This window comes from Nymphaea colorata, chromosome 13 (assembly GCF_008831285.2).
Source record: "Nymphaea colorata isolate Beijing-Zhang1983 chromosome 13, ASM883128v2, whole genome shotgun sequence".
In the NCBI taxonomy this organism is placed as follows: domain Eukaryota; kingdom Viridiplantae; phylum Streptophyta; class Magnoliopsida; order Nymphaeales; family Nymphaeaceae; genus Nymphaea; species Nymphaea colorata.
In genome coordinates, this window is record NC_045150.1 from 14,879,418 (window position 1) to 14,902,848 (window position 23,431).

General features: G+C 41.1%; 2 protein-coding genes across 3 annotated transcripts in view; both read left to right on the forward strand.

The window, feature by feature from the left end:
• LOC116267249 (uncharacterized) overlaps nucleotides 1-23,431 on the forward strand; it is a 48,986-nt gene that overhangs the window by 14,393 nt on the left and 11,162 nt on the right. The gene's annotated exons all lie outside the window — the stretch shown is intronic.
• Nucleotides 17,706-19,123, forward strand: LOC126410680 (uncharacterized). Its single transcript, XM_050081158.1, has 2 exons — nucleotides 17,706-18,513; nucleotides 18,810-19,123. The coding sequence occupies exons 1-2, from the start codon at nucleotides 17,742-17,744 to the stop codon at nucleotides 18,845-18,847; spliced, it is 810 nt and encodes a 269-aa protein (XP_049937115.1). The 5' UTR covers nucleotides 17,706-17,741; the 3' UTR covers nucleotides 18,848-19,123.

Consider the following 23,431-nt stretch of genomic DNA (forward strand, 5'->3'; position numbering starts at 1 on the left):
TGTCTCCAAGTTGATTTCCTATTCACTTCTATACCTTGATACTTGTTGGGTTTTGCCTCTTGGATCTTGATTCCAGCAAGGAGAACGTGTGGCGCAACCTCTACCCATGGGAGATTGCAGCCCGAGAGAGAGAAGGCACCGCTTCCGTCGAGCGACATCGACGATCGTTTCCCCCAATCGACATTCTGTTCACTCTTGGGGCTGATTGGGAATCCGGTGAAGATATTACCTCTCTCTTTATCGTTCCTTTCTAGATAGAACTTGATTTTTCTCTCGTTCTTGTGATTCTATCCAAGGATATTACTGCCCGTTGGTGCTCTCTGTTGTCATCGGTGCCTCTCTTGTTGTATCGCTGCTCGTGCCTCCTGTTGGACTATCTGTGATTATGGCAGCTTCTTCATCTATAGACGTTATGGCGGATTGCCGTATGGGAGAGTGGATCATTGATAGTGGCGCTACTCACCACATGACCGGCGATCCTAAGGTCTTTCATGGGTATAAGCTTTCATCAGGAAAGGATCGTGTTTCCCTTGCCGATGGTTCATCTATCTCTGTGGCTGGAAAAGGGAGTCTCCCACTTTTGAACAAGTTCTTAGTCCACAATGCTCTACATGTTCCTCATATTCCCTTGAATCTCTTGTCGGTTAGCAAGATCACGAAGGAGTTAAATTACGAACTTATATTTTCCGCTGATCGCTGTGTTATGCAGGACTTGGTGACAGGGAAGAGGATTGGGATTGGCCTAGCTTCTGACGGGCTCTATCGTTTACCTATGCGTGCTGCTCAGGCTCTCATGACGGCAGTCAGCCAAGCCACGAAGAATAGAGAGGACTCCCTTCAGTTGCTTCTACGGTGGCATGAGCGCCTTGGACACTTGCCTTTTGGCTTTCTTAGACAGTTGTTTCCTGATATATGTTCCAGGTTAGATATGACTATGGTGTCTTGTGATGTCTGTCACCTGGCCAAACATGTTAGGGCTTCATACCCATTGTCTAGCCATCGGTCTAATGAGGTATTTGCCATGATTCATTCTGATGTGTGGGGGCCTGCAGGGATTCCTTCTTGTCATGGTTTTCAATATTTTATCACCTTTATAGATGATTATTCTCGTAACACTATTGTCTACTTGCTGAAAGACCGTAGTGAAGTTCCTACTGTCATAGAGACTTTCATTGCCTATGTGGAAACTCAATATGGAGCATCTGTTAAGACATTTCGATCTGACAATGCTCGAGAGTATATGTGCCAGTCTGTTGATAGCTTCTTTCGAAAAAAGGGAATTGTTCATGTGACTTCCTGTAGTTATACCCCTCCTCAAAATGGAGTTGCTGAACGAAAAAATCGTCAGTTATTGAATATGACTCGGGCTCTTCTTTTTCAACGTCATGTTCCAAAAAAGTATTGGGGGGATGCTGTGCTGACCAGTGCGTATCTTATAAACCGGTTGCCTAGTCGTGTGTTGAATGGGAAGACGCCTCACTCTCTGTTACCGGGGACTCGTGAACCTTTCTCTCTTCCACTCAGAGTTTTTGGTTGTGTTTGCTTTATTCACAACCATAGTCCTCACATTAAAAAGCTTGATCCAAGATCTATTAAGGGCATTTTTTTAGGGTATTCTCCCACTCAAAAAGGGTACAAGTGTCGAGACCCTTCCACTGGTCGGGCCTATGTTACCAAAGATGTCACTTTCCTTGAACATGTTTCCTATTTTGGTGAGAATCCTCTTCAGGGGGAGTACTCTATGTCACGGGAAGAGTATTCTCCGAGTCAGGAAATTCAGTTTACAGATTTTTTGGACTACAGGCGTGACTCCGTTGGTCCATCTAGTGAGGTGCATGAACAAGAGAAAAATGGAGAGTGTTCCACTGAGGCAGAAGAGAAGTGCAATCGTTTATTTGGGCAAGTTTACTCTAGGCGAAGAGTTTGTACAGATGAGATGACAGGTGGTGAGAATTCTACTCCCAATCCAATTAGTCCTTCCCTGGATGACCCAAGTCGTGCGCAGAAGCAACCTGTTGAAGAAGAGATTCAGACTGTTGCTGCTAGTGAAGAGCTTCCCATCGCCCTGCGAAAGGGTGTCAGGTCATGTACTCAACATCCTATTGGTAACTTTGTTTCATATTCTAGACTGAGCAAGGACTACAAATGCTTTGTATCTTCTCTTTCTTTGACTATGATTCCCAGGAATGTTGCTGAGGCTCAGAGTGATCCTAAGTGGACCTATGCAATGCAAGAAGAGATGGAAGCCTTGCGAAGAAACATGACATGAGAAGTTGTAAAGATTCCTGAGGCGGCTCACTTGGTTGGATCTAAGTGGGTCTACACCATCAAGTACAAACCAGATGGGAGTGTTGAAAGATACAAAGCTCGTCTTGTGGCAAAGGGGTTTAGTCAGAAATATGAGATTGATTATTTGGAGACCTTTGCTCCTGTTGCGAAGATGAAGACGGTCAGAGTCATTATCTCTTTAGCTGTGATGAAGGAGTGGAAGATGTACCAACTTGATGTCAAGAACGCATTTCTCAATGGAGACCTTGAAGAGGAAGTATATATGTGTATGCCTCCAGGATATGAGGAACCTGGAAAATGTTGCAAGCTAAGGAAAGCTTTATATGGGCTCAAGCAATCTCCTCGAGCGTGGTTTGAACGACTCAGACTTGTCATGAGACAATGTGGATACCATCAAGGGAATGGAGATCATACACTTTTTGTGAAGAGAAATAAGCAAAAGGTTACTATTCTGTTGGTATATGTTGATGATATGATTGTCACAGGTGATGATGAAGATGAAATAATGAAGTTAAAGAAACTGTTGGCGATCGAGTTTGATCTTAAGGACCTTGGTAAGTTGAAATACTTCCTTGGCATAGAAATTGCTAGGTCTGGGACTAGCCTTGTGCTAAATCAACGGAAGTACACTCTAGATTTGTTAAAGGAAACTGGGAAACTAGGGTGTAGACCAGCTTCTACTCCTCTAGATGCTGGCCATAAGCTAAGTCTTAGAAACGGGGAGCCACTCTGTGAAGAGGCAAAAAGAAGATATCAATGTCTTGTAGGGAAGTTAATTTATCTTACTCTCACTAGACCTGATATTACCTTTGCTGTGAATGTGATGAGCCAGTTCATGCATGCTCCCACGGATGCCCACTTGAAGGCTATTGACAGGATCTTGTGCTACTTGAAGAGGAATCCTGGCAAAGGTCTCTTATATGTCAAGCAAGACACTCTTGGGATTGAAGGTTATTCATATGCAGACTGGGCAGGCTGTATTGACACTAGGAGGTCCACCTCCGGCTATTGTATTTATTTGGGAGGGAATCTCATAGTGTGGAGAAGGAAAAGGCAAGATGTTTGTTCGCGTTCCAGTGCTGAAGCAGAATACAGAGCTGTTGCTATGGGAGTTTCCGAGCTTTTGTGGCTGAAAGTATTGTTGACTGATATTGGTATAAAGGTTGAAGAACCAATGAAGATGTATTGCGATAACAAGTCTGCAATTAACTTGGCCAACAACCCTGTGCTTCATGACAGAACAAAGCATGTTGAGATTGACCGGCATTTCATTCGAGAGAGAATTGATGCTAAAGAACTTGTACTTCCTTACATGAGATCTGAAGACCAAACGGCTGATGTTCTGACGAAGGCTTTATCTTCGACCTCATTTGAGAGAAATGTATCCAAGTTGGGCATGTTTGATATGTATGCGCAACTTGAGGGGGAGTGTTGAAGTATGTTAGATGGGTCTCGGGACCGGGTCCGGATCCGTATCCGATCCAACTTGTAGCCCTTGTTGGGCATTATTTAAGTCGTGTAACCCTAATCCTTATGGTGTGAATGAAAGACTAAGGAGAGAGAGAGTCTGACGGCTAGTGGGCACCGGCTCCTCCTCATTCGTGGTTTTTTCCCTCTTGTTGAGGGTTTTCCACGTTACATCGTGATCGTTGTTTCTCTTTCTCTTCTTGTTCGTGTTTCTACACTTTCAAATAACATACCATTTGCTTCCATGTTGCATGATTGTGATCATGTGAGCAGAATAGAATGAGATTCTAGTCTGCCCACCTCAAGTATCTCATTATGATGATTGAACAATCTTCTTGTTTGATTAGACGTAACTGGTAATATGCTTGTTGATGAGTAGTTTCTTTTCATGTTCAAATAGGAGAATAGCTTGAGCAGGAGGGAAAATTACTAGTTTGAAGAATGACAAATTTAGGAAGTAGAGCATTAATAAGGGCAAACAAGTATGTGATTCAAGACCGAGTTCAGATGATGTCCCAATCGGAGTACATTCCTCTAATGAAACTCCTATAGATTCGCAAGACCCTGACTATGAAGGGGTTTCAATAGATGCTCATGAAGTACGTATAAGTGGTGCAAAAAGGTCAAGGTCAAAGACTTCTACAATATGGAATGATTTTGACGAGGTTGTTATAAATGGTATCAAAAAAGGAAAATGTAAATACTGCAGTGCACTATTTTCGATAAGTGGAGGAGGCTCTACATCATCAATGAGAAGACACAAATGTTTGACACGTTTTGCTAACAAAAAGCAAACGACTTTAAGTTTTAAATCTGAGACTACTTCAGATGTCACGAAGAAGCTTATGGAAATTGGTTCCAACATTGATGCTCAAGCAATAAGAGAGTTAATTGCAAAACTAGTGGCAACCGGAAAACATGCTTTTTCCATAGTGGATAATTGTTGGTTTAGGTTCATTCTTAGGCTTGGTTTTCCTAATTGGGTGCCAGTTTCAAGAACGACAGTTAAGAGAGATGTCATGAAATTATATGAAGATGAAAAGAAGAAATTGCTTCTTGTCTTCAAGGGTGTTGAGAAGATTGCTTTGACTACAGATATGTGGACATCAAACCAACAACTTGGATATTTGGCATTAACAGCACATTTCATTGATAAAGATTGGAAGATGCAACAACGTATCATCAACTTTACCGAAGTTGAGCCACCTCATACTGGGTTAGTTTTAGCAAATGTAATTGCTAAGCATCTTGCAGAGTGGGAGATTAAAAAGAAAATAATATCTATTACAGTTGACAACGCTTCATCAAATGATGTTCTTGTCAGAAAATTAAAAGAAAACATGGAAAAGAGCGGCATCAACTTGTATCATGGAGGTAAATTTTTTCATGTGCGATGTTGTGCACATATTTTGAATATAATGGTACAAGATGGGTTGAGTGCCATTAAGGATGAAATCATTAGCATTAGAGAGGCAGTTAAATATATCAAAGTTTCACCTTCAAGACTCCATGGTTTTGCAGCTGCAGCTAGAGAGTTGGATCTTTCAACGTCAAAGAAGTTAGTGTTAGATGTACCAACTCGATGGAATTCAACATATTTTATGTTGGAAAGAGCTCTTTTATATAAAGATGCTTTTGCAAGATATAGCATGGAAGACCCAGGTTTGGTATGGTTGCTTGGACCCGAGGATTGGGAAAAAATTGCAGTGATATGTGATTTTCTTCAAGTTTTTTATTCAGTGTCGACCCTATTTTCTGGGTCATCTTATGCAACAACAAACTTATATTTTCTTGAAATTTGGAGAGTTCAAGCAATATTGCAGGAAAAAGTTGAAAGTGAAGGTGGGTTTATGAAGGCAATGGCAGTGAAAATGAAGGAGAAATTTGATAAATATTGGAAATCCTGTAACTTGATAATGATTATTGCATCCATATTAGATCCACGCGTGAAACTCACATTATCAGAATTTGTCTTTTCAAGAATTTACCAATCAAGAGAAGAAAGGGAAGAACAAATGCAAATGGTAAAACAATCTTTACAAGATGTATATCAAAGTTACATTCAAAGAAATGAAGTGGATGTCAATATTTCTACTGCTTCAACTAATTCCTCTAGTATTCAAAGTCGAGAGAGTCGAGACACCCCACAATGTGGAATAAATCTATTTTTTAACTTGTTAGGTAAAGCTGAGAATGTTGCTTTTCAGGTCACCAAATCTGAGATAGACACATATTTGGAGGACGGATTGATTAAGCATGATAATAATGGTGATGCTTTTTCTTTCAATATTTTGCAATGGTGGAAGGATAAGGAATCTAAGTATCGAATTCTTTCACAAATGGCACGTGATTTGTTGTCAATTCCAATAACTTCTGTTGCTTCAGAAAGAGCTTTCAGTACAAGAGGTCGAATTGTTAATGATAGTCGTAGTTCATTGGTGCAAAAAACAGTTGAAGCTTTGGTTTGTTTGGGTAATTGGGTAAAGAATGATGGTGATCCAATGCATGAAGTTGTAACACAAGTAAGTATATTTTGAATAAATTGTATTCATTAAATATTTTGTGAATCATTTGTTAATTGACTATATGTATTTCTTTCAGGTTGAGGATGAATCAAGTGAATATATATCATTAGAATGATTCAAGTTGCCTCTTGGTAATGCCTTTTTTTTTGTTATTTTGTTTTCTTCTTTTTCTTGATCTAATTAATGTGATTCTAGTGTCTGTTTCAGTTGCCTCTTGTAGTTTTTCTTGATCTTTTTCTGTGTACTGGTTTTATTCATTTGCTTATTGTTCTAGTGTCTGTTTCAGATGGAAAACTTCTTGCTTCAAAAGGGTATGTTAATCGAGCCTTAAACGAGCTCCAAAAGGATGGGCCACCTGAATTCCAGATAATTTTCTGAACACAGATTGTGTACTGAATTGCCTTCATGGCTGTGGATCTTGTATTCCACTTTCAAAGATCTGATAGTTTTTTCTTGCTAGAATATTATCTTGAGAACAATCACATTTAGCTTAACATTTTTTTGTCTATGAAATTTGCTTTGTTTTCTTTGAACCCTTCACAATTTGCATTCAGTTTTGCTCCTTTTTTTTCTTATTGCTTAGTGAATGGTGGAAGTACATAGCATTTGAACCCATCTTGTTTTATGCAAGTAGTCACATATGTAAATGTGGTAACACGGTAACAGGTTGCCAAAATTCTTTACCCGTCCAACTGGTTTGAATTTAACCTTCCCTATTACTGTTTTCTGAACTTCATTCTTTTGGTCAGGCTGCAATGATCAGCCATGCAAAATACAAATGAGGTATGAAAGCAAGGTCGATAAATGTTGGATTGTCTGCATGTCTTCGATAAACCCCATATTGGTTTATATTTCTGATAAGAATGTGATTCATGTAGGTGAGCAACTGACACCATATTGATTAAGCCTTGCCTCCATATTTCATTTTACTGGTCAAGTTATGATATAAGAAAGGAACTTAATTACTTAGTTTTGCAACTTTATAGTTTATTTTCATGTGCATAATCTGTTGCCCATTGGTAATGACCGAGAATACAACAAAAATTCTATGTGTTAATAATATCCTAAATTCTAGTATTATCTTGATAATGTTTTGATATTCTTGCAAGTTGTTTGAAAAAGGATTCATCTTTTCGGTAATTGTTAAACTTTCTATTGATTTTCTATTCTCTTTGAGAAAGCCTTGTTGAGAATTTGTTGAGATTATTTTGCCTTTTTTTTCCTTTCTTCTCCAATGGATTTTTAGTGTCTTGTTTAATTCTTTCATAGTTCTTAGTTTATTGTCTCTCCTTCTTACAATGTTATTCTCACTCCTTGTGGTCTTCCTGGCTCTCAATTCTTTCGTCTTAGAACATACCATCTTGTACTATAATGCATTGTAATTGTTTCTTTACCAATTCTACTTCTCTTTCTACTCGTTTTCATGTGTTTTTTAATCTCTTTCAGCTTGCAAAATGATTGTTCTTCATCGTCGCTTAGCTTTGGGTTTCAATTATTGCATCTAAAGTTATTTGACTTCTTAGGCGGCAGGAAATTTTATGAGCCTCGGTTAGTTTTTTAATTACTTAAATGCCTTGTATTAATGATGCTTTGAAAAGGTAGAAATATCTATTTTGGCCTGCATGCATGGTTTAGGTGCAGTCAACAGGGTAATCCATGGTCAAATTTGTTCCTTTTTCCATGATCTCTCTCTCTCTCTCTCTCGCATCTGGACGAGTATGTTAAATGTGTGTCAGTTGCTCCCCTTTTCTTAGTCCTTGAATGACTTTTGTTTGCCATTCTTTATAATTGCACTTATCCTTTTTATTCATACTATCCAATTCTGCGCGCTTATTGATTCCTATTTGCTATTTAGGTGATCCGAGGTACAGGAGTACATCACCATATTTTTTTATTTTTATCTTTTATTTTATCCCGTAAACGAGAAATGAATTGCTCTTGTGATGTGATCCTAGCATGACAGACTTAGTGGCCTCCTACCATTACTTTTGAATTTTGTTTTATTTTGTTCACTTTTTGCATGACTTTCGCTTTCTTGCCTTTTTTTTCGCGTGATTTCTGGGTAAGGGTTACAGTCTTTGGTCCCACGATGCTTTGTTGATAGAAGGCTTGCTACGTCCCAAGTTGATGGCTTGGTATACAGTTTGAATTGGAATTTTTATAACTTGCCATACAGACTTATAGTTTTACAATTATCCTTGTACTTTTATGTTTGTGGTTTTACAGTTTTACAATTATTGTACTTACAGTTTTACAGTTTATGCAACCTGTGAAAACACAGAAAAACCAAACCTATGTACAATTATCCTTGTACTTACAGTTTTACAGTTTTACAATTATCCTTGTACTTTTATGTTTTACAATTTGTAAGCATTTTGACTGACATAGGTTTGGTTTTTCTGTGTTTTCACAGGTTGCATTTTAGAAGTCTCCGCTGGTTGTGTTATTCTGAATCTCTGATGGAGACATATAGATGTGGATGCTAATTTGGTGTGCAGTTCTTGTGGAGATGGGCTGTTTGGAAACTTGGTTTAACCATTGAAATGGACTTGGTTCCAGGAGATCAGTGGCCAAAGACGGACTGGGTTGGCTTTGTCAAGCGTTTGTGACTTCTGTTTAGGCACTGATTGTTTATGCTATTACTCTTAAAATGAACACAACAATGGCTACTATGGGCACCATTCATTCTGTTTTGGCGAAGATAGGGCTTGTAAGCGCGTCTGATCATGCCTCTGTTGTTTCAATCATACCTCCTGGATTATGTGAGATTATCAAACTAAAGAGCCTCAGATTTTTTGATGTGTCTGACTGTGCAACCATCAGTAGCTTCCCTGATGAATTTGGTGACCTGACAGGTTTGAGAAAGATCAACATGAGGTGGTGTTTGCAGTCATTGCTTGTATGTATAATGTATCACGAACTTGAAATTTTCCACTATGCGTCTATGCCCCTCAGATTGTTCTTGCTGTGATCTCGAACTTGATACAGTCATTGCTTGTATGTATAATGTATTCCAAAAATTGTTGACAATCTGAACATAATTAATGCCAGGTGGTTTTATATATCTTTTTGATGAAACTGTTAGCAGTAATACAATTGGTTTGATTCAGTAAACGAGTTAAACGAGTCGAGCTCGACTATTGGTTTAATTCTTAAACGTTAAACGAGTCAAGCTCAACTAAACGAGTTAAACGAGTCGAGCTCGACTATTGGTTTAATAATTAAACGTTAAACGAGTTAAACGAGCTGAGCTCGACTATGTATAGTTGAGTCGAGCTCGAGCTCGTGTTAGGAACTCGACTCGAGTTCGAGTTCGAGTTCGAGCATTTCGAGCCGAGTCGAGTTCGAGCTGGGCGAGCTCGAGCTCGACTCGGCTCGTGTGCAGCCCTATCTATCATGGATTATTTGGGGCGTATTAAGGCCGTCGCAGACCAACTTGCTGCCTCAGGGAATAACATTTCTGATAAGGAAAAGGTGCAGCAAACCTTGAATGGACTTGGGCATGATTATCATGCTTTTATTACAGCTCTTGAGGTCCTTCCTGTTCTGCCTTCCTTCAACAAACTACAAGGTAAATTTCTCCAACATGAAATGAATATGAAAAGAGTCATTGAAAGGACTGATCAAGGGGACTCCCAAAATGTGTTGGCTATGAATGTAAAGTTTGGTAAGAGCCATGGGAACTCCAACCATGGTGGTCGTGGCATTCTACCAACACCACATAACCAAGGTATGTCTCCTTTGGATACTTCAAGAAAAATACCAATTTGTTTTCAGTGCAACAAGAAAGGACACATGAAGGCACAGTGTTGGTTTAATCCTCAAAATAAAAACAAAGGGGTAAGACATGATTATAAACAAGGAGGACAAAGTTCTAAATCCACCGCTGAAGATATGCAACAGCTATTGATGACCGCATTCTCAAAGACGACTATAAAGCAAAATGAGCAGGGAGAATGGTTCTTGGATTCAGGTGCAGCTACCCATGTGACAGGAAATGCAGGTAAATTGACTAACTTATCCCCTCATTACGGTAGAAGTTGCATTATAACAGGTGATGGAAAATCTCATCCTATTACACATATTGGAAATGCACATATTCCATTGTCATCCTCGTCTCTATCACTGTCTAATGTTGTTCTTGCTCCCAATATCAAAAAGAACATCATATCCATTTCTAAACTCATTGATGATACAAGCTCTTCTGTTGAATTCACACCTTCTTCTGTCTATGTCAAGGACCTCCAAACGAAGAAAATGTTCGCTAGAGGGGAGCGTCAAGGGAATATGTACGTCCTCAAGGAATGTCTACCCAAGGATTCATCCACTTTTGATATAGGATTGAAGACATTTTCTCTTTCTCATAATGCGTCATCAGTGCCAAGTTCTTGCCATTTTCAATCAAAAGTAAGGGGCCCTAACCAATTTTTGGAGTCTGATTTGTGGCATAGTCGGCTAGGACACTGTGGTCGATATTTCATTGAAAAACTTGTCACAGATAGTCTCATTCCAAGATCAAGTTTACCTCTTACTTCAAGTGTCAAAAAATGTTCAAGTTGTGGACTTTGTAAGAGTCATGTTTTACCTTTCCATAATATAAATCAAAGGGCTTCCAAACCTTTTGAAACTATTTTTTCTGATGTATGGGGGCCAGCCCCTATTGATTCCATGTCTGGGTCAAGATATTATGTCTTATTCATTGACTCTTACTCACGATTCACCTGGATTTACTTCATGAAACACAAATCAGAAGTACCTCACATATTTCGAAACTTCTATGTCATGATTCAAACTAAATTTTCATCCAATATGATGCATTTTCAATGTGATGGAGGGGCAGAATATTCCTCGCTTGATTTTATTGAATTTCTACGTGAAAAAGGGATAACTAGACAAATTTCCTGCCCTTACACACCACAACAAAATGGTGTAGTTGAGCGGAAACATCGACATATAGTTGAAAGCGCCATGAGCGTGATGCATGATACTAATGTGCCCATTTCCTTGTGGACTGAAGCCTTCCATACTGCTGTATACATAATAAATTGTTTGCCTATGACACTCTTGATGTCTAAATCGCCATATTTTACACTCTTAGGCAAACAACCTGATTACAAGAACTTGAAGGTTTTTGGTTGTGTATGCTATGTTCACGTTGATGCTGCCTTGAGGAACAAGTTTCAAGACAAAGCTATTCAATGTAGATTCGTTGGATATGCTGATGAATATAAAGGTTTTCGATGCTATGATCCAACAACTAAACGTATCAAAACTTCAAGAAATGTCATTTTTGATGAACATAGTTTTGATAATACAAATGAAATGCCTATGACCATTGAATCTTATGATCCCTGGACCAGTACACAGTTATTCAATGCAGATCCTGTTATAGAAAATGATGTGCCTCAAAATGAAGATCCAGAGAGAGCAATACAACCGTCGGATATGGCTCAAAGTGAAAATCAAAAAGATCCAACACAGTCATCAAGTCATCATGAAAACTGTAGAAACACGAACCACAAGGAGAGAGCAGAGAAAGCACACACAATATACGTGGAAAACCTCAGAAAGAGGTGAAAAACCACGGGAAAGCTCTGACCTAGGGGCAAACCGCAACCCTGGGAGAGAGAAAATTATATTCACTTAACTCAACAATTACATGTAAGTGAAGAATATATAGGAGGGAGAGAAAGAGTGCCGCCTAGGGTACCGAGTCTGCTTCGGTATCCGTGCATGACCGGATTAAGACCTAGTACCCATTACAATATATTCTAACACTCTCCCTCAAGCTTGGCATACATGTCAAACATGCCAAGCTTGCTAACATTTTTCTCAAATTGAGATGTACATAAAGACTTAGTTAAGACATCCGCAACTTGATCTTCAGACTTCATATAGGACAGAATCAACTCCTTTGAATCTATGCGTTCCCGTATGAAGTGGCGATCGATCTCTACATGTTTGGTCCTGTCGTGCATGACCGGATTATTTGCCAAGTTAATAGCAGACTTGTTGTCACAATACATCCTCATCTTCTCTTCCATTTTAACCCCAATATCTGCTAAAAGAATTTTGAGCCATAACATCTCTGTAACCCCCATAGCAACCGCCCTGTATTCAGCCTCAGCACTGGACCTGGAACAAACTTCTTGTCGTTTACTTCTCCAGACCACAAGGTTACCTCCAAGAAAGATGCAGTATCCTGTGGTAGACCTCCTAGTATCTGTGCATCCTGCCCAGTCGGCGTCAGAGTATCCTTCAATGCTTAGTCGATCTTGTTGAGTGTAGAGCAGTCTTTTCCCTGGGTCATTTTTTAAGTATCCCAATACTCTTTCAGCACTTTTCCAATGACAATCAGTAGGGGCATGCATAAACTGACTTAACACACCCACAACATACGTAATATCTGGGCGAGTAAGAGTGAGATAAATAAGTTTACCAACCAGCCGCTGATACCTCCCTTTTCCTTTCTCATCCAAGATAGTCCCAGATTTGATACTTATCCTTGTGCCAGACTCCATTGGGGTAAGAAAGGGCCTGCATCCCAGTTTACCTGTCTCTTTCAGAAGATCCAAAGTGTATTTTCTTTGGCTCATAACAAGCCCAGTCTCAGATCGCGCGATCTCAATTCCCAAGAAATACCTTAGTTTACCCAGATCTTTGAGATCGAATTCTGCAGCTAACGTTTCTTTCATCTTCCTTTTTTCCCTTCCGTCGTCACCTGTGACAATCATATCATCAACATATACAAGTAGAAGGCTCACCAGACCATTTCTCTGCTTGATGAAGAGGGTGTGATCACCATTTCCCTGTTTATACCCATTAGTCTTCATAACAACCCTTAGTCTTTCAAACCAAGCTCTAGGAGACTGCTTGAGACCATACAAAGCTTTCTTGAGATAGCAACACTTCCCGTTCCAAGCATATCCAGGCGGCATGCTCATATAGACTTCTTCCTCAAGGTGACCATTCAAGAAGGCGTTCTTGACATCCAGTTGGTCCATGCTCCACTTCTTTTACATTGCAAGAGCTAAGATGACCCTTACGGTCTTCAGTTTCGCCACGGAAGCAAACGTCTCAAGATAGTCAATCCCATATTTCTGGCTAAACCCTTTAGCAACAAGACGAGCTTTATAGCGTTCTACAGTGCCATCAGGTTTGTACTTCACATTAAACACCCACTTGGAACCAACTAAGTGAGTTCCCTTGGGGATATCAACAACCTCCCACGTATTGTTCTTTTTCAGGGCGTCCATCTCCTCTGTCATAGTCTGTAGCCATTTAGGATCCTTCCTGGCATCTTCCACTGACCTGGGAATAATAGCCATAGATAAAGAGGTAACAAAGCACTTGTAGTCTTTACTGAGTTTTGCATATGAAACAAATCTCTGAATAGGATGAGAAGTACATGACCTGGTGCCCTTGCGCAGGGCTATGGGAAGTTCTTCATTCATTGGACTTGGATCATCCGGGGAGGTCACAAGATTGGGAAGATTGGGATTGGTAACATCAACGTCTTCCATCACATCCTTCTTCTTTCTGCTGTAAACCTGACCAAATAGGTGACCTCGAGACTGTTCTTCAATAGGGCCCCCCTCCATCTGACTGTCTCTGTCCTTACTGACAACGTCTTCCACACTTGGAGAACTAACCGTATAATCCAAGAAATCCATGAACTGAATCAACTGATGCGAAGAATACTCTTCCCTTCTGTCACCTAAACACTCCCCCTGAAGAGGATTCGCAGGAAAGTATGCCTCATGTTCATGAAAGGTAACATCCCTGAAGACATATACTCTGGAAGTGCTAGGGTCAACACACTTGTATCCCTTCTGAGTGGAGGAATACCCCAAAAAGACCGCTTTGATTAAGTTTCTTGAGAGTGGGTCTATGGTCATGGACAAAGCAAACACACCCAAACACCCGAGGGGTCAAAGGCCAGGGATTCTGAGTAGGCCACAAAACAGAATAAGGGGAATGACCATTCAACACACGAGTAGGCATACGGTTAATGAGATGAGCACTAGTGAGAAGTGCATCACCCCAGTACCGCTTAGGGACATGACGTTGAAACATAATGGCCCGGGTGACATTTAACAAATGACGGTTCTTCCTTTCAGCCACGCCATTTTGAGGAGGTGTGTAGCTACAGGATGTTTCATGTATAATACCCTTGCTTCGCAGGAAGTCATCAAGGGATTGGGAGACATACTCTCGAGCATTGTCAGTACGAAGGGTCTGAACAGGGGTCTGGAATTGAGTTTCAACAAATGCCACAAAGTTTTTGACAATGTCGAGAACTTCACTACGTTCTTTCAACAGATACACGAACGTACACCGGGAGTAGTCATCAATAAGAGTCATGAAATAGTGAAAGCACACACAATATACGTGGAAAACCTCAGAAAGAGGTGAAAAACCACGGGAAAGCTCTGACCTAGGGGCAAACCGCAACCCTGGGAGAGAGAAAATTATATTCACTTAACTCAACAATTACATGTAAGTGAAGAATATATAGGAGGGAGAGAAAGAGTGCCGCCTAGGGTACCGAGTCTGCCTCGGTATCCGTGCCCCATAGGACCGGGTCCAGATATGGACCCGGTTCCCCATTACAATATATTCTAACAAAAACAATAATGAAGAACAGAGCAACGATGCACATCGGTATTCGGGTCTTATCTACAGTCGACGACTAAGGGACAGAGATGCTCACAGTGAGGAAGACAACATGCCCCACCTTAGAAGATCCCAACGCATTCGTCATCCCATTCACAGGTGGGTTAGCTATGATTCTTTATCACTTGATTTTCAGTTATTCATGGCAAAAGTTGGCAAGGAGGAAGAACCTACTTCATTTGATCAAGCATCAAAATCACATCATTGGAGAAAGGCTATGAAAGAAGAAATGGATGCCTTGCATGAATGTGGAACATGGGAGATCGTTCCGAGGCCACACGAAAAGAACGTAGTGGGCTCCAAATGGGTATACAAAATTAAATACAAACCTGACGGCAGCATAGAAAGACACAAAGCAAGGTTAGTAGCAAAAGGGTTTACACAACAATATGGAGAAGATTATGATGAGACATTCAGCCCTGTGATCAAAATGGGAACAATTCGCGTGATTATATCATTGGCAGTTGAATATGGATGGAGACTACATCAAATGGACGTGAAGAATGCTTTTCTTCATGGTGATTTAAGGGAGGAAGTATATATGGAACAACCTCCAGGATACACGAAAGGAGACTCTCATGCATGGGTTTGCAAACTAAGAAAATCTATTTATGGACTTAAACAGGCCTCACATTCGTGGTTTGACAGTTTCTCTTGCAAGATTCAAGAATGTGGTTTTCGGAGATGTCCTCTAGATCACTCTCTTTTCATTTATCGAAAGGAAAGCATATTTACTTTACTTCTTATATATGTTGATGATATTGTTATCACAAGCAATTCAGAAAAACACATAGAAGAAGCTAAAGTTTTGATGATGCAAAACTTCAAAATGAAAGAGCTTGGTGATTTATGATTCTTTCTTGGAGTGGAGATTGATAGGCACAATAATCATCTCACATTGACACAACAGAAATACACGTTGGATCTGCTGAAAAAGTCAGGTATGTCTGATTGTAAGCCTGTTGGAACTCCTAGTGTTCTAAATCAAAGACTAAGTGCTCAAGATGGGGAGTTATATGAAGATCCTACGCAATATCGAAGTATTGTTGGGGCACTTCAATATCTTACATTTACTAGACCAGATATTATATATGTTGTGAATCAAGTATCTCAATTTATGCATGCACCTAGAGATACTCACATGGATGCTGTCAAAAGAATATTAAGATATCTTAAAGGGACAGTAGGAGATGGCTTAGTTTATGGTAAGAGTGAAAATATAACTACTGGACATCAACTTATGACATTCACAGATGCAGATTGGACTGGAGATCCCGATCAAAGAAAGTCCATTTCTGGTTTTTGTATTTTCATTGGACGTAATCTTGTGTCTTGGAGTTGTCGAAAGCAAAAGGCAGTAGCAAGATCCAGCACTGAAGCTGAATACAGATGCATGGCTGCAGGTACTGCTGAAGTTACATGGGTTAGACATTTGCTAGAAGACATTGGAAAAAAGATTAAAACATCAATGTTAATGTGCGATAATCAAAGCGCTAATAACATTGCCTTTAATCCCGTACAACATGGTCGAACAAAGCACATTGAAATTGATCAACACTTTGTTAGACAAAAGGTGGAAGACAAGGAGATTCAGCCTATTTATGTTCGTACAGATGAACAAGTTGCAGACTTATTTACAAAAGGATTAACTGTTAAGATGTGTTTATATTCAGTTTTAGGTTTAAGAGGGTACTTTTGTAATAACTTTTTCCTTTAGATGTTTCTCTTGTAACTTCTCTCTCTCCTCTAGTCTATATAAAGAGGAGTTAGGGCAGATTTCGAGGTTAATCAAAGATTATTCTTTCTAATCTTATCATGGTATCAGAGCAGCAGCCGTCTCCTCCTCCTTGGCGCGCCGATTGAGCGGCGCCGCCCGCCGCCTGACCGCGCCCATCGCTGCGCTTCCTCCACCCGCTCGTGTCCACCCATCTCCGCCCGTCGCTGACCTCTCCACCCGACGCCTCCGCCAGTCGCTGTCCTGACCTCTCCGCCCGACGCCTCCGCCCGTCGCTGACCTCTCCACCCGACGCCTCCGCCCGTCGCTGACCTCTCCGCCCGACGCCTCCGCCCGTTGCTGTCTTCTCCGCCCGACGCCTCCGTCAGCTGTTGCAGTCATCTTCGCCGCTGCCCGCCGTGGCTGTCACCTCCGCCCGCCGCCACCGTCCGTCGCTGTTGCTTCTCCGCTGCCGCTGAATCGCCGCTGCACGCTGCATCGCCTCTGCTGTCTCCACCACTCTCCTCTGCTCCGCCGCTGCCCTGCACGCTGATTTTCTTCTCAGCGTCTTCGCTGCATCGCCTCTGCTGTCTCCACCACTCTCCTCTGCTCCGCCGTTGCTCTTCACGCTGATTTTCCTCTCAGCGTCTTCGCTGTCGCCTCTGGTAATCTGTCTTCGTTCAGTTCTGTTGTTGCCTCTTCCAGCCGATCAGACTTATGGATTGCTGCCTGTGTTAACTGCTTCATGATCAGCATGTTGTCTTTCGATATGTGATTGTCTTCTTTTTGCCTGCACTTCCTATTCCGTGGCTCGGTTTCCTCCATTGTGTTGAGCGATGTCTGAAATTAGCAGCGGCGCTAATACCTCTTCCTTTGTGTCGTCGGGAGAGATGAAGAGTTCCCCATTTTCCAGCTTTATCACCAAAATGGATGGGGGTAATTACGAGATGTGGGCCATGCAAGTAAAAAGAACCTTGATCGCTCATGAGAAGGAACATCTTATATTGGAGCTCGAGCCCGTACAGAAGGTAGGAAAATATACTACTTGGTTTAAAGATAATTCGTTGGTTATGGTATGGATTGTTGGTACTCTTACTCAAGACATTGCCAATGAAGTCCTGCATAAGGAAAGTGCAAAGGATATGTGGGATTCCCTTGCAGCCACCTATTCACAAGCAAGGAATGAAACAAGAATTATGCAGCTTCATCATGATATTCATCAGATGCGCCAAGATGGTCGCCCTCTACATACTTATTATTCTAGTCTCAAGTCCATGTTTGAGAGACTAAACAGCTACTTTCCTGCATGTAAGTGTGAACAACAGAAGGCATACAGAGATATGCTTATGGTCGGAGTATTTCTGTCTGGATTAGACTCTGTTTATGAATCAGCAAAGAATCAGATGCTCACTAGTCCATCGATTCCTCCTATTGATGAAGCTTATAGTAGGCTAAGCAGAATTCCAATCCCTTCATCGACTGTTCTTGATACCACTTCTGCTATGCTTGCTACTCGTGGCAGAGGTGGGTCCCTCTTTGCCAGAGGACGAGGATACCGTGGCCGTGGCAATACCCCTTCGCGCCCAGTATGTCAGTTTTGTCATCGCATTGGTCACACTGTGGATAAGTGTTGGCAGAAACATGGTCGTCCAGCTGTTGCCAATCAGACTGTTTTTACTGATTCTCCAGAGCAGCCTAAGACTCAGCATCCTGTTTCCTCCAGTGAGTTACGTGCAGATGATATTATCTCTCAGTTGAGACACTTGATTGGAGATAGACCTCAACAAGCTCCTGATCCGACCACCTCTACTATCACTACTGCTGCCAGTGCATCTTCATCTGGTATGTATTCTGACACTACAGATTGGCTCATTGATTCGGGTGCATCGACACATCTCTGTGGAGACAAGGCACAGTTTACTTCTTATGTCCCTACTCCACCTGGTCGCTCGGTTATTCTAGCAGATGGCAAATATTCTCCCGTTGTTGGACTTGGAGAGGTCCAACTTACTTCATCATTACCATTGCAACATGTTCTTCATGCACCAGAATTCACACATAGCCTACTATCTATCAGTCAGATTACCAGAGATTTAAACTGTCGTGCGATATTTGACTCCTCTTCTCTTGTGTTTCAGGATATACTGACGGGCAGGGTGATTGGCAGTGGCCGTGAACAGGGAGGTCTTTACAGGCTAGTGCATCCCTTTCCCTTTGCTGGGTCTACCTCTGCAGGGTCGTCCTCATCCTCGGCTTATACTTGGCATTTACGTTTTGGACATCTACCGTTTCAGAAACTGCTGCATGTTCTTCCTCAGCTGTCTCCTAAGTCTTCTTTTCAATGCGAGTCTTGTCAGTTGGGCAAACACCATCGGTCATCCTTTCCTCCGCGGCCCAGTCGAAGTAGCCATTCTGTGTTTGAGTTACTTCATTTTGATGTTTGGGGTCCGAGTCGTACACCTGCTCTTCATGGTCATCGATATTATCTTGTTGCTGTCGATGACTATAGTCGTGTTAGTTGGGTTTTTCTTATGAAGCATAAATCTGAAGTGGGTCATGTAATCAAAAATTTTATCAATGAAATTCTGACTCAGTTTGATACTTGTGTCAAAATTGTGCGCTCTGACAATGCTCTTGAGTTCTGTGCTTCCTCTTTGGAACAATTTTTCAGGGATAAGGGTATCATCCACCAAACTTCTTGTGCCTATACCTCCCAACAAAATGGGGTTGCTGAACGGAAACACCGTCATATTCTTGATGTTGCCAGAACCATTATCATACATAGCCATGTTCCCCATTCTTACTGGGGCGATGCTGTTCTCACAACCTGCTATCTTATTAATCGTATGCCGTCATCTGTGTTGGGAGACCTTATTCCTATCTCTGTCCTCTTTCCTGACAGAGACTTGTTTTCTGTTCCACCTCGTGTTTTTGGATGTGTTGCCTTTGTTCAGTTGCTTGGTCCTGGGCGAGATAAGTTGTCTCCTCGGGCCATCAAAACGATCTTTGTTGGTTATTCCCGCACTCAAAAGGGATATCGATGTTATGATCCTTCTACTCGTCGGTATTATGTGAGTGCTGATGTTACATTTTTTGAATCAACCTCTTTCTTCTCCCCAAATGGAACTCAATTAAGGGCGCCTGAATTAAATGATGAAGTCCAATTTCCTCTACCTCTCATGAGTTGTCCAAACCCAGTTGATCCACGTTTTGGGGCTGTCTACCAACGTCGTACTAAGCCTGCTGCGCCTGTTCAATGTGCACCTGTGCCTTCACCCAGCACGCCCAAGGTAATTCCTGACACAAACTCAACTGACAATGTTTTATGTAATGATGACATAGGAGTATGTCACGAGCATGTTCCTGCTCCTAATGAACTTGATATGCCCATTGCTCAAAGGAAAGGCAAACGCAGTTGCACTTTGCATCCTATCTCTGGTCATTTATCCATGGATAGACTCACCCCTATGTACCGACAGTTTGTCAAGGGGCTGTCGGCTATTGCTCTTCCACAGAATCCCATGGATGCTCTCTCTGATCCCAAATGGGCAGCAGCTATGCAAGAGGAGATGGATGCTCTTCAGTCTAGAGGCACCTGGACACTTGTTACTCCTTCAGCTGATGCAGCCATTGTTGGTTGCAGATGGGTCTTTACTATCAAATACAGAGCAGATGGCAGTCTTGACAGATATAAGGCTCGTCTGGTTGCAAAAGGCTATACCCAAACTTATGGGGTTGATTATTATGATACCTTCTCTCCTGTGGCACGACATGCTTCTTTACGGATTCTCCTTGCTGTGGCTGTCAGCAAGAATTGGTCCCTCTCACAGCTTGATGTCAAAAATGCCTTTCTCTATGGTGACTTACATGAAGAAGTGTATATGCAGCAACCACCAGGGTTTGTTGCTGAGGGGGAGTGTCAGAAAGTGTGCAGATTGAGAAAGGCGATTTATGGTCTGAAACAGAGTCCTCGAGCTTGGTTTCAGAAATTGTCAGAGAATATTGAGAATGAGGGCTTCAGACGTTCTTCGGCCGACCATTCCCTCTTTGTCAAGAAGACTTCTACAGGTACGGTGATAGTTCTTGTCTATGTTGATGATATCATTGTTACAGGGGATGATGATAAGGGGATTTCCAACATCAAGGATGTCCTTGGACAACACTTTGTCACCAAGGACCTTGGTGAACTACGTTATTTCCTTGGTATTGAGTTTGCCAGAAATCAAAAGGGCCTTATCATGTGCCAGAGGAAATACGTTACTGATGTTTTGCAAGAGACAGGGATGCTGGGGTGTCGGCCTGCATCCATGCCTATGGATATCAATACCCGCTTGTATGATGATGATACTGAAGATGTTGATGCGAGACAGTATAGAGGGATTGTTGGGAAGCTCCTATACATCACTGTTACTCGACCTGACATTGCCTATGCTGTTAGCAGAGTGAGTCAATTTATGGATAAGCCCAAGAAAGTTCATTGGGATGCTGCTATGATGATTCTTAGGTATCTAAAGAATTCACCAGGAACGGGACTCTTCTTTCAGAATGGTACCTCACTCACTATATCTGTGTATGTTGATGCCGACTATGCAGGATGCCCCTCGGACAGAAAATCCACTACTGGATTTTGTGTGTTTATTGGATCCAACTTGGTTACATGGAAGAGTAAGAAGCAAACTGTGGTTGCCAGATCAAGTGCAGAATCTGAGTATAGAGCTATGGCTCAGGGTACTACTGAAGTTATGTGGGTTAGATCCCTTATGTTGGATCTTACTGTCGAAGTGCCTCTTCCTATGCAACTGTTATGTGATAACAAAGCTGCACTGTTTATTGCTAATAATCCGGCTTTTCATGAAAGAACCAAGCATGTTGAAGTAGATTGTCACTATACTAGAGACTGTGAAAAGTGACTATAACAGTCACAAAGAATACATATAATACCAAAAAGGCACTAAGGCCAAGTGAAGAAGAGTAATACTCATTCAATAAACAATATAAAGGCTGTAAAACACAGCTTATGCTTTACAAAGACTGTTACAAGGATATTTATAAGAGAGAATAAGAAGAGATGAGCTAAACTAGCCGTTGGGCTAGTTCCAACAGCTCTTAATAGAGCTGTTGGAACTGCCAACGGCTAGTTTGGCAGAAATAATAAAAAAATAAAAAAATAAAAAATAAAAAATAAAGAGAAAAGAAAGAAATAAACTAAATCCTAAACTAATTCCTAACTAATCCTAAACTAGCTCTTAACTAAGATAATACCTAATTAAGAGATAACAACAATAAGAAATCATATTTCTTAACACCCCCCCTTAAACTTACGGTGCTATCACCGAAAGTTTATCTAAAAGAAAGTTGAATCTGGGAGAACATAGAGGCTTTGTGAAGAAATCAGCCAGCTGGAACTCGGAGGAGACATATGGAAGTTTGATAGTCTTCTTCAAAAATTCTTCACGAACATAGTGACAGTCCATTTCTATATGCTTTGTTCGTTCATGGAATGTTTGATTCTTGGCAATGTAGATAGAACTCTTGTTGTCGCAGCATAAATCAGTGGGTTCTTCTATCTTTATTCCCATATCAAGGAGCATTTGGCGAAGCCAGACAATTTCCATAGTTGTAGAAGCCATGACTCGATATTCAGCTTCAGTAGAGGATAGTGAGACTTTCTGTTGCTTTTTGCATTTCCATGAGATGAGTGATTCTCCTAGAAAAACACAAAATCCAGTAGTTGAGTGTCTATCATTAGGATCTCCTCCCCAATCAGCATCAGTATAAGCAATCAAGTTCAAGGAGGAAGAGGAAGACATAAATACTCCCTTGTTTATTGTTCCCTTAATATATCTGATGATACGAAGAACAGCTCCCATATGAACGGTTGATGGAGCATGTTGAAATTGACTCACAGTATGAACTGCATGAGCAATGTCAGGCCGAGTGATGCTAAGGTACATCAAGGATCCCACAAGTTGTCGGTAAGGAGTGGGATTGGCAAGTGGAACTCCATCATCAATCTTCATCTTGCTTCCTACTGCTTCAGGAGTTTCTGTGACCTTATCATCTGTTATGCCTGATTTAGCAATGATCTCTGCAGCAAACTTAGTTTGTGACAAAAAATATCCTCTAGTAGAGTATGCAACCTCAATACCCAAGAAGTACGTTAGAAAACCTAAATCTTTCATTTCAAAAGTTTCTTGTAGTAATTTCTTACATTCTTTAATACCTTCCTTATCACTACCTGTAATGATCATATCATCAACATACAGTAGAAGAATTATGATACCTGCAGTAGTATACTTAACAAACAAGGCAGTGTCAGTTAAGCAAGAATGAAACCCATAATCAGAAATAACAGAATTAAAACGGTCAAACCAAGCTTTAGGAGCTTGTTTGAGGCCATAAAGAGCCTTCTTAAGTCTAAGAACTTTCCTTTGAGGAACAGACAACCCTGGTGGTACTTCCATATAAACCTCTTCCATAAGATCCCCATTTAAAAAGGCATTTTTAACATCCATTTGATAGATATTCCAGTTTTTAACAGATGCTAAAGCAATAAGGGTCCTAACAGTAGTCATTCTAGCTACAGGGGCAAATGTTTCCTCATAGTCAATACCATATTCTTGAGTGTAACCTTTGGCAACAAGCCTTGCTTTATACCTTTCTAGGGATCCATCACTTTTAGTTTTCACCTTGTATACCCACTTGCATCCAATAGTCTTTTTCCCTATAGGTAAATCTTGTATTTCCCAAGTTTGGGCTT